The following is a 12,497-nucleotide window of genomic DNA, read 5'->3' on the forward strand; positions in this document are numbered from 1 at the left end:
GTACGAAACACGATCACCTTTATCGATCACTGCGATCTCTAGTAACATTTTGGTAATCGCAATCACTCTATGGTTTCTTCTTGTTTTTTTTTTTTTGAACTTTTGTTTACTAGCTACTATTCTACTCTAGCATTAAGACGAGCTTATGGACTTGTGTAGATCCATGACAACTGACTACTCGTACTATATAAATTCTCATAATTTTTCTCTTGACATAAAGATATTTGAAGTTCTCAAACCAAAATTAGTAACAGAATTTCTGTTCTATCTTATTTCTGTTTTCTTTCTTCTTTTTTTTTGAATTATTTGACGTCCTCCAAGAAAAAAGAGTGTACACATGAGAAGTCAACAAATTCTCCTGAAAAAGCGTTTGCCTAAGCATCGGTGCCATCTAGATCTAGCCCTCACGCTTGTGAAGGGCCCCCAATTTGGTAGAAGTGGCAGCGGGCCAGCGCACCGCGACGCGACGGCCCGCGCAGCCGTTTAAGTAGATTTAGATGAGACCCCTAAGCATCCCCGACACCGTAATCTCCAGAACGTGCAGTATTTCGGAAAGCATTGCAACTGAAAATTACATTTTTGGTGTTTACAATCATAAAGATAAAGATAATTATAAAGACCAGCACCAGCAGAAAAGTAAAAGCACTATTTGGGTACAGATGCGATAGTGCGAAAGTTAATAATAATTCGTTTCTACCATGATGAAAACATCATATTATCGGAAAGGTGTAGTAGAGGTCAAGGATCTAAACTAATATAAAAAACATGAATTCAATAGGTTCGGATTACAAGACCATTATTGATTAGCTGAATGAGATACGGTTATTGGGAGGGTGCTACTATTCCCGGTATTGTGCAGGTGCATTACCTGACCGAGTACATGTCATCCATTACTAATTCTCTTCCTGCTTTTCATTGAAAGAAGCAGGCAAAGAAGTTCACGTAACTCTCAGACAAAGGCAAGACGCTACCCGTACCTCGTAGCAGGATTTGAAGACCGTCTTCGAAGCTAACAGCTAGAAATTGACACGAATTTCTAGGTATCAGCTTCGAACAAGGTCCCGCAAATGCTGCCAGTGTGATGATATCCAGAACGTTGCCATAGAGTCTACTCACACATCGTCTGTTAGCAACAGTGCACAATTAAAACATACTTCAAGTGACTTTCTGGTTTCCTTTTTCGATTCAATTCATGCCAGTGTAAGGCGGAAACTTGGAATTACTTTATTCAACGATATTTCTCTCGCCGCTTCTCTTACGACCGGACTTCTTTTGCATCTATCGCCTGCTGCTATGAGTTCTAATTTCAAAGGCAAAACATTTGGCTGCAAAACGGTCAGAACAGCAATGGCTAAGATAGGGGCAAACCCCCCTAGAGCGAATAGCACGGAAGGAGTGTTGTAATGTCATCACAATATATATCTTCACATTCATTCGCAAGTAATAACAGTATTTACTTATGTACAATAGAAAACCTAGATTCGAGATACAATTCCTCGGCTCCGTAAAAGAATTTCTTGAGCACAACTTAAAATTAATGTCCCATCTTCGCTCCAAAGTTTACCAGTAGTGAACGCTCTGCCTCTACCTAAAAATAAACTGTTAGAAGCGAGAAATATAGTAGGGTCAAAACGACATGAAGCATGGTGCAGTTGCGTAGGCGTTTGCGCCCGAAGCGGTGCAGTGGAGTGTAGCGGTTAGGATCGAGCGGAGCCCTTGTTAGCACCATTCTTCGCCACTGTTTGCGATCGTGCTGCCCTGATTCCAACCACTATCTCGCCGCTCCGAGCGCAACCGGTTAATAACGCTTAGTAGTAAATATAATAACGATAGTAGAAATTAATTATTCACCAGCAACTGTTGAGGTGTTCTCAAAAAGCAACCATTGGTCAGCACGCATCATATGCTGGTGCATCCACACATTATGATCCAGTGAGAAAATCATACTCGGGTCAAAGTCATTGCTGAAAAAATAAAAATAAAAAATAGCAGAAAATCAAAGAAGTAGGAAATAATGATGGTTTAACAGATTAGTAGAGAATAGAACAGACAGGAGTAGGTTAGAATAGAATCGAACGCAGGGAGAATAGATTAGAAGTGAGCAGGTATATGTTTCGCCTGAACCCTTAGGCTTATTCTGACGGAAAGATAAGAAAAATAGCGGATTGGTAGAAGAATAAAAGTACTAATCCAACCTCGAAGCTCTTCAGTAAAGAGGAGTGAGAAGAAAGACAAATTAATTTAGAGCCAGCAGTATATAGCGAGCTAAGGCGCCAATAAGGGATCAATACATGAGCGTGTGTAGAAACAGATCAAGAAGAAACAGATCACAGCAACAGAATAGATGCTATAACAGTAAATTTATATAAAGTGTGTACTTGCGACCAGATATGAATAAACTCACTGATAATGAGGGCGAAAGGCCGATCCAGCCATGGTCACATCCGTATTGTAGGCCACAAGATATCTAAACAACAGACATTAAAAGAAAACAACTGCATCAACGAATTCAGAGCTACGATTGAAATTTTTCATTTAAACTTGAGATTAGGAGACTGTTCGTAGTCTAGTTAGACTAAAAACTCTCTAGCAATGCCCGACTCAGCAAATCTTGGAATTTTAATAAGTGTCAAGCAGGCATTACGCGTTGGATCCAGCCGGAACTTTGTTAATGGCCCTTTTAAAGATAGAAAAATCTATAGCACTAACAGTGATGTATGTGCCTGAACGGAGGTCCCATTTAAGAGGAAATTCTATGTTGGTTTAAAACAAAATCTGCACTAAACTGCATGCAGAATCCACATTACCAATAAAAATAGAAATCTCGAAAAATAAGTATAACGATTTCAACTGTCACGTTTGCCACTCCCCGCCTCCTAAAATGCCTTTGTAACAGGACCAAGTGTTGGTGGAAGTTGCTTCTTGACGTAGCAACTCTAAATCTGAGAAGTGCGACAAAATCCGAACAACGGCTATGGATGGAGCTCAAAAGTGGAACGCCCAATATTCTACAGTTGAAATATTTAGCGAAAGAGATAGATTGATAGATTTGGTGGTTAAGAGATCCTGCATGGAATTTCCTCTGAAAATATCATTTCTGCTCATCCAAGAAAATTACATTCTCATGCCACTGATATAGGGGATGTGAGTATGATGAAAGGCCTACTCGGATTGGATGCATCAGACAATCAAATTTGACGAAACATCAAAAACGCCCATACCGAATCACATTGTAGTTTGTTTACGAATATTCTGCGCTCGCTTCGCTTGCTGCATTGTGTGAAATTCCAGTAACAAATTTTCACTTTGTAGGCCCAACTAATACAAGCTATTGCCAGATTTATTAGATTCAAAACAAAGTAATGAACCTAGAAATTGCTCCCCTAAAGCTTTCAGTTTTAGTCTTTTCCTCCCGAAGTCAAAAGCTTTGAAATAAAAAAGAACGCATTAAACTCCAATTTCGCACATCTCTGTTTGATGGATATGCACTTTTTAAAAATATTTTAATTGTAATTGTGTTTGCATTTTAAGGAAATACCTGTGCAGCTTTTCACAATCTCCTAAATCTCCAACTGATCTGAACCAAGTGTAAAATGTTCTGGATGTAGACCGCTTGCCAATCCCAATATGTCTATCTATATCCGTTGGTCGTAGCTGAATGATGGAAATTAAAGAAGATACAGTAATTTGTATGAATCAGGGGTCAGCCAACGAAGCTCAATTTAGTCATAAAAGAACCTTTCCATAGGTGGTAATGGTGTTAAATATCCGTCTTGCTGGACTTAGACCACGTTCATCAATACTCACCTGGAACAAGTCTCCATTTTTTTGATTTGCCCGACTCTCGTAAAAGTGTATCCGTCGGTGAACTGCTGGGTTCACTTTTAGTCTTCCTGCATGAGGGTTTTTTTAAATGGTCCTTGTTCCGCACAAAAAAACTGCACTTTACGAACAAACCTGCAGCTATTTCCTCTTTTAACCAAGGGATAGTATCAGACATACATTTCGATTCTTTCCATGATGGTACAACAGGCATAGTATCTTGATGAACAGCCGCATCGGGTTCGATCTGGATGGGGCAAGAATGGAATAAAATAGAGAAATCATTTCATCATTGTATATTTCAACAACTTGAATAATTTGCAATAAACGCTGTTGGCTGAACTTTTTTCAGCGTTTATAGTCATCTACATCGAATCGCCACTCGAAGTTGAGCAGTGATGCGAAATCGGCATTTCTTCAACATAAGAAAAGAAAATAAAGTTGAATATAATGAAATTAGAAAAGACAGACATTTACAGAAGTAAAGAAAAAACTCACCACATGAAAAGAGACTTGAAGCGTGAAAGCTATCCTCCCTTCTTGGACAGCTTCAACTGTTCGTGTACAAAAGGATCGACCATCACGAACGCGGCGTACATGATATTGCACTGGTATTGAAGTATCCACTAAATAATTAAAGAATGGGATAAAAGGCAACTGAATAGAGTAACTATTTTAGTTTAGATACGCAAGATGAAAAATTTATTAAATTTAAAGACAAAATTTCTGTAAAAACTGTAGCTACAGACGCTGATTTTTATGTTATTCCGAGCGTCCGCAACACACAAACGGATGTCCATGAATTGTTATTTCATTTCATTGAGCAATGGCTGGTGCGCGAGCAAATTAAGACTAAGGAGACGCAAACGGATTGGTCATGGTTCATAAAACCAGTTACAAGAACAAAGACGTGACTGACGATACGCAATACGGTTTTCGGAAACAACAAAATTAAGCATTCACGTATTGGGTAGCGATTCTGGAAAAAAACTACTCGTCAAAACAACTGCCGCCAACCCTCCAGGTCATTATAAGGACGAATGTTTACTCCCTCAAACAAGATCCCATCACAAATTACAGTGCTGATGAAGTATCATCGAGACCCATGGAGAAACCACAATCGATAAGATAACCACAGGAAGGGCATGGAAGCTCAAACATAATCGAAACACTATTTAAAGGGAGGATAGTAAGCCCTCACCGTTTAATATAAAGAAAGAATGCATGGCATGTGGCTTGAATTTCTCTTGTACCGTACTTTCAGCAGTAGCTAATGCTTGAGCAAAAATCAGACCACCATATGCAGCCTTGGTAGAGCCTTGTCGTATCGTACTCAGATTCGATGTTCTAAAAAAAGAGAATTAGGAGGAGACATGAAAACTCACATGAAAATTATGTTAGAAATTTCGCACAATGATCTTCTAAGGAGGTTTGCGTATTACACTGACACATTCCTAACTTTATAACACTTACTGTCCTTATCATAAGCTTGCTCAAAGCGATGAAGAAACAAAGAAGTTTCTAGAAGCCCTTAAATGCAATCGCCAAAGTAAAACCTCAACTAGCAACTAACAAAGCCACCGATATATTCCTTGCCAATTAATTATCCTTACCGTTTGTATTTTTTCTCCCTAACGATAAAGAACAAAACAAGGGAGTGTGATTGTTTTGAAACAAAGACAAATGCCCAAATGATTCCGTTTTGTAACGAAACTTCTAGAATGATTTAATTTTCGCACGACGCATCGACCATCGGTAAAAATACAGGGGACCTTCAGAAACATCTCACGAAGTTAATGTTTTCAATGTTTAATCTTTGTTTGAGTACGTATGTATCCAATAAGACCAGTAAATTTGGATGTTCTCTAATTTCAGAGCCATACAACATCGCAGCAAATTTATTTCCAGCTATTTATTTATTTATTCACTTACACCAATGGTGCACCAGCAAAGAAAGCTTAAAGAAATGGAACACACTTTGTCTGAGTCAGAGAATCTTAGGAACAAAAAGAAACGACAAAACTTTACTGAAACCGGAGCTCAATTATTGCCAGAGAAGACTGGCGCTGTCTTTTTCTGCGGCGGATTACAAGCACTACGTGTGACAAACATTTATTTCTATTGTTAGTGAGACAAAACGAACAGGATATGGATCATTAAAGCCCATTCTCTGCTACGTGAGCAAATTTCAAATACAGTGAAAAAAGAAGAGAAAAAAGTAGTGACCTGACACACCTTACCTGAACACATCTGGTTCGATTTGTTCGAAAATGAAGAATTTCTTCGCACGTTCTTCAAAGTTTTCCATTGAAGTCGATGCTTGTTGACGAGGAATCGCCTCACTTTTACTGGTACACAATCGTCGCAACGAAATAGCGTAATCAGTGGTTAGACCTTTGCTGACAATACGGAACAATGACGGCCGCATTAGAGTTGATCAGACGTTTAGCAGCAACGACGGCGGTGGCTGCAATGAATCTCTGCATCCTTAGTGCACTCTCTCCACGCACGGGTCGCATCCGGATCATTGTTCATAGATCGGCTACACTATAGGCATCATGTGTACTATGCGAGATACGAAAACACAAAAATCAATCAACGATGGATACATCAAAGATCGCCGGATAATTAGATGATACTGTATGGAATGGATCGCATTCGTATCACAATGGGTCAAAAATATTTTAAAGAAAAACATAGTCGCTTCAAAACAACCTGGTACAATTGTGTAAGCGGCTTCACTCGAAGTGATGCGGTAGATATAACGGCTGCGATCGAGGCGGGACCCATACTCATGCCCGCAGTCAGATTGAAGTAAGCGATGGTCCCGACCCGAACGTAGCCGCTAGCTTCACCTTATGCAACTGCACCGAACTTCTGGTCGTTTCGACGCGACCTAGTAAAGATTTCAGGAAAAAGAAGATCTGTTGGAGTAAATATACTTCGATCAATCAAATTTTTAAATTAAATTGATTGATTTAATTTTAAACGGATTTCACATCTAAGTGAAGTTATACCTACTCGGCTCAATCTAGTCTAGTTTCTTTTGACGTAGAAATTAGATATAAATCATGACAACTAGCGAGATCGATAGGAACACATTGATGGAAAAAAATCGATGCTCGTCTGACGAAAATTAGTCGGGCAAAGAACATTGCCCAGTGGAACTAGTTCTTTGTTTATCAATTCCTCTGAGAATGCTCCAGAATTTCCAAAAACAAGTAGATTTGCAAAGAACTCGCTCTCCAATAATTATAGCAGTGAAATATTTTTGTCTTGCAAAAAAAATTAATAGAAGTATAAAAGAACGAAAAATAGCCATGAGAGGTCGAATCGGCAGCTAAGAACGGAAAATTCTGGAAACCCTTGAGTCACTTAAGAGGCGTAACGGTTGGCTATGTGTGTCCCAGCGGGATTTCAATGTCTAACGCTTGTTGTCATCCGCAGTGATGGCAAAGACGAAAAACTCCTGGAAGAAGTTAGAATGAATCAGATGGGCTTGGATGCCCGGATGGCCCGCTGGGTAAGTATATTTGGGAGGGGGGGTGCACTCAACCGCGCTCTTATTCCTGGAAGCTCTATCTTCCTTTTTCCTCTTAGTGACTTCAGCTTACATACGTATGATAGATCTTCTAAGACTAATGCTTAGGTTTTAGTGTGCCCCTACTGACCTAATTATTCACTTCCAGAAATAAGAGCGCGGTTGAGTGTGTCCCTCTCACCACCAACTACACTTTACCCTGGTCTAGTCTCTCGATTGATTTTTTATTTAATCGATGATAAGATCCCTACAGGCTAAATTTTGATAGGAAAGATAGATCGAACGTTTGTAAAGACGATAAAGACTCTAAATGTACAGCGATTCTGAGTAATTCTTCCAGATTATTACTGCTTTCTCAAGCGTCAATCCTTCCCCTTCTCGAATATTCGAAATGTTTACATCAAATGAATGGAAACATTGAATATATAGCTTAACAAACTTAACAGTTTAACTTAGCTTAGCTTAACAAACAAAAACAAACAAACAAAACCACAATTTGAAAACGAGCTTGACATCATAGACGGGAACGAATGCAATGTTTGCGAAGTGAAAAACCTAACTCACTACGAACAACACCTAACAATAACAAATGATGCAGATTTGCACCGCGGCGGCCGCCTCTAAATTCACTAATCAATGATCACTGATCACTGATCACTGCAGGGCCGGAAGAAAACAATCCAACCCCACGACCAGAAAATAGTATAGTTGTTGTAACGGAGCAAATATACTGTGGAGAATTATCATCAAAACACCATCGCATTCTTTCAGCGAAGATCCGTAGATCATTTCTTTGACTGACTGACTGATTTTACAAAATTATCCAAAACAAATCTCTCCAAACTCCTTACTTTCCGTTGTACAGTAGTTTTTTTGGAACAATTGGTCATGAGTAGATTAGTAGATAACCGAGTGGATAAGTTGGGAAATTACTCAAAGGTTCAGAAAAAAATCTGTTCAAGCTTTTGGAACTAAGATCACAGCCTCCAGAATTTATTCACGGGGTAACTGATCAATAAATCGATGGTCTTTGGAAGCGCAGAAGCTCGATCTTCTTTAAATCGTGATATGATGACTGCAACTTGTCGATTATCAATGTGAAGCTGGAGCCAGGATCGCTAACACTCTTTATTACTGCTAACAAACGCAGCAAGGAGACGCCGTGTTTTTCTTAATCCCATTTAGATGTGCTCTAATACGAACACAAAGAGGTCGCTCTGTTTTGTCAATGTATTGTTCCTCACATGCTGCGCACGAAATTAAATATAGGAGGGTCAAAACGACATGAAACACGGACAGCTGCGTAAACGGCTGGACTCGAACCGGTGCGGTAGCGGTTTGAATCGAGGTGGTACGATGGCGAATTCCAGAGATAGGTGGCGGTAGCGAGGATCCTTACACGATCCAAACCGCTACGCTCCACCGCTCCGCTACAAGCGCACCCGTTTACGCAACTGTCCGTGCTTCATTTCGTTGTGAACCAACTATAAACTACATCAGGGACCACGCAATTGTCTGCTTTGCCAAATGGACTTATTGCACAGGTTCTAGTTGGGATCCTCGCTAGCTCCTGCACTCAATAATGCTGTCAGAGTGAAACTGGCGATGACCCCGCTTCGATTCCAACCGCTAGTTTAAAGGCATCACCGCACGAATCTGAGGTAATGCAGATTTCAGGTGGAGTATTCGTATACGGGATGGGAGACTACGGAGAGGGGGGTGATTCCGTCCATTTCTTCCTAATTGCCGTAAAAAACGGCACGGAAGATACGGTTTCGATCGTTCCGGCGCGCTATTTTCTACAACGAGTTCGATTGGAGCGCGCCAGCCTTGTGCACGCGTCACATCTTCCGGGCCGTTCTTTTACGGCAGTTAAGAAGAAATTGACGGAATCACCCCCCCCCCCCTCTCTATAATCTACGATCCCGTATACGAATACTCCACCCGAAATCCGTACCACCTCAGATTCGTGGAGTGATGCCTTTAACGAGAATAAAAGCGATGTAATAATCGTCGGTGAGTCTGGCCTTTGATAAAAACGAGGTTGTTGAAACGTCGACTCATAAATGAAGTTCCACCAGATCCTCACTGACAAAACAAGATGGGAAAAATTTTTTCGTCAGAGTCGTGCAACTGAAGAATGCGCGCGTGGAAACAACTGAGAAAAAAACACGGATCAAAACAAATTCAATGATGGAACAATTACCCGAATGTAAAAAAAATTGTGCAAAATATTGAGGAAGTGCAATGGATATAAAGAAAGAAAGTACGAATAATTGTTCAATAAAAATTCTAAATTCTTTAAAAATTTTATTTCATTAATTTTTTTATAAAAAAATAGAAATAAAAAATCAATGTTCAATTCAAAATTATCCGAGCCAAATGACAAAAAATTCCACATATCACTAAAGACGGTAGAATAGAAACAGTAAGATGTGAGGAAAAAAAGGAGAAGGACCTGTCAAACACTACCGATTTTGCATAACGTTTTCGGAAGTCGGAAGTACAGGAGCTGGAAAACCCGAGAACTTCCGATTCCGAAAATGGTTATGCCTATACGGAGTCGTGAGAGAAGGGTGATTCCGTCCATTTCTTTCTAATTACCGTAAAAAAACGGTCTGGATACGGCTTCGAGCGAACTGGCGCGCTATTCTCTACAACGAGTTCGATTGGAGCGCGCCAGCCTTGTGCACGCGCAGCATCTTCTGGGCCGTTTTTTACCGCAATTAGGAAGGAATGGACGGAATCACCCTTCTCTCCATAATCTACGACCTCGTAAAGGAACTCTCCACCTGAAATCCGTACCACCCCAGATTCGTGGGGTGATGCCTTTAACGTATGTTTCCTCTACTTTCCTTGCTTCCTTTGCCTTGCTCCAATCGAAAGTGCAATGCGGTCACGTGAGTAAACATAAGTGACGTTGGTTATATGCGTCATTAATCGGAGAATTTGTCTCTCTAAGTGTTTCCAAAGAGAGAAAAACAATTGAATGAATATATGCGTAATCCGTGCCAGATTCCATCTTGTCACAGGGTCAACGCTACGCAGAATTCATGGCAACGCGCTAAAAAGAGAGAATTGAGCGCTCTATTATCACAACCATAACATAGTGTTTATTTTTCTCAGATTGTAAAATCTAGTTCTTGAAAAGAGTATTTTCTGCTACAGTCCAACTTCCCTTCGTTTCGTTTTCTGGACAATATGAGTGTTCATTGTGGTCAGTTGAGAAATCCATCACTTGCTCCATGGCGGAAAAATGATAGCGAAATAAAAAAAAGAAGAAAACTAGCTGAGTGATTTTCAGCAAATGTTCAACAAGGACAACTTCTCAGTTGTCCGGCCAAGCCCGAAAATACACATTGCTGGATTATGGATTATCCACATGACTCATGAAGAGAAATTTCGAGTTTCTAGGTGTAGTTGAACTGGTTCCGGGATGAATCACGACGCAACTACTGCAACTGGATTTACAAGTCGAGTGGCGTAAGACTTATTAAGTGCTTAGTGACTTCGATGACTCTACTAATGTTCCGACTTGGGCCATTTGCTCATGGGAGAAATAGGACGGCAAAAAAAAAGCAACCAAATTTTTCCTGGACATCCTGCGGTCCTTGAAATAAGTAATAGAGTAATAGTATAAAAGGTTTTGGGTAAGAAAACAGGGCAATGACCTTTTTTTTCGAAGGAGTGTTCGATCTCTCACTCCAGTGAAATTTCCCCTTTAAATGATCAATCACGTAATCATATTTCGCTAGCGAGACATGATACTTATCAAGCGAGAAACAAAAAAAAAACGAAAAAAAGAAAGAAAAAGAAATTTTGTCGCGCTACAATTATTTTCGTATCTAGTAAATTTTTAATTTTTTCTCTACAAAAGGTCAGCGTGCTCAACGATGAGCGGTGTCGCCGGATCATCGTAGCGATAGGAATAGCCGTAGGCATTTTTCTCGTTTGTCGACGAAATTCAGGATTGTACTTAGGGCACTGCTATTTATCCATAGATAGCTCCGCCTGTCCCTTCGCATCGAAAAAGTTTGAACAACAGCATCGCTCTCACTAAATGAGCTACAAGTCATAGTTCCCCCGGAAATTCTAATAATTAATTTATTATTGTTATTATTATTATTATTTATGAACTAGTGCATCCCATCTCTTTCCTAACTCGTCAATTAATTATGTCAATATTCGCTCCTTCAAAGAAAATACCAAATGGAGTTTTTCTGACCACATCAAATCAACTGCGATATTTTTTATAGATTTATTAATTATTATTATTATTACTATTATTATTATTATTTTATCTTTATTATTTTATTATTTTTTTAAATTTTATTTTCAAATCAACTGCAACAATATTTTTATAAGCAATCAATGTGATCTAGAGTTATATTTTCTTTTCTAAATTCTTTTTAAAACAGACAGGGAAAAGATCAATAAACACCTAATTGAAGAGTTATGACAAGCAAAAACCTACATTCGCTACTTTCCGAAGAATTGAATTGACTTTCTCTCAACGTGTAGCATTAATAATAGAAAAGCAGGTGGAAATCGATGGAATACATGTTATCCGACGACCTAAAAACGCTAACGTTCTTCTACAGGTCATCTCACCTTTAAATTGTTTTATATCGAATTTTTATCACGTTATTTCCAAATTATTCAATAGATTCACAGAATATGAACCTATGCGTACATAGTTGCTTTTTTTTTAGTAGAAGTTTTGGATTTCTGGAATATTTTCAGCGAGCAAAAATGTGTTATATTTAGTTATTATTATGCTATTATTTTATTATTATAGTGCTCTATTTTTTTAAAATTTCTCTCCCACCAAATGTAGTGAATAACTTCAAATACAGATTCATAAAGATTCGCTTGTGAGAAACTGAAAGAATAATAGAAAAAGAAAAATAGAATAGAAAGAAAGAAAATAGAACGACTAACACCGGTGCCTCGTACATACATACTTTTCCCATCAAGTAGGAAAACATGGATTGATCCTTAATCCTTTGGGACTACATCTCTTATATATTTATTTATTTATTTATTTATCATTTCTTGATCAAATAGGAAAACATGGATTGATCCTTAATCCTTTAGGACTACATCACTTATATATTTAATTATTTGTTTATTA

The 12,497-nt window shown here is 38.9% G+C and overlaps 1 protein-coding gene across 2 annotated transcripts; it reads right to left on the reverse strand.

Annotated features, from left to right (window-relative positions):
* Positions 1–1,475: 1,475 nt before the first annotated feature.
* Positions 1,476–6,341, reverse strand: RB195_016772 (uncharacterized protein; the record flags this gene model as incomplete). Of its 2 annotated transcripts, XM_064183469.1 has the most annotated exons (10): positions 1,476–1,588; positions 1,852–1,964; positions 2,405–2,467; positions 3,539–3,654; positions 3,808–3,893; positions 3,958–4,069; positions 4,321–4,448; positions 5,024–5,169; positions 6,063–6,216; positions 6,266–6,341. In XM_064183469.1, 10 exons carry the CDS (start codon positions 6,339–6,341, stop codon positions 1,476–1,478), a joined length of 1,107 nt encoding a protein of 368 aa, XP_064039349.1. The 2 variants fall into 2 exon arrangements, with proteins under 2 accessions (XP_064039349.1, XP_064039350.1); XM_064183468.1 differs by lacking the exon at positions 6,266–6,341 and having other exon boundaries at positions 6,063–6,250.
* Positions 6,342–12,497: the final 6,156 nt, after the last annotated feature.

This window comes from Necator americanus, chromosome II, assembly GCF_031761385.1.
Source record: "Necator americanus strain Aroian chromosome II, whole genome shotgun sequence".
Classification (NCBI taxonomy): domain Eukaryota; kingdom Metazoa; phylum Nematoda; class Chromadorea; order Rhabditida; family Ancylostomatidae; genus Necator; species Necator americanus.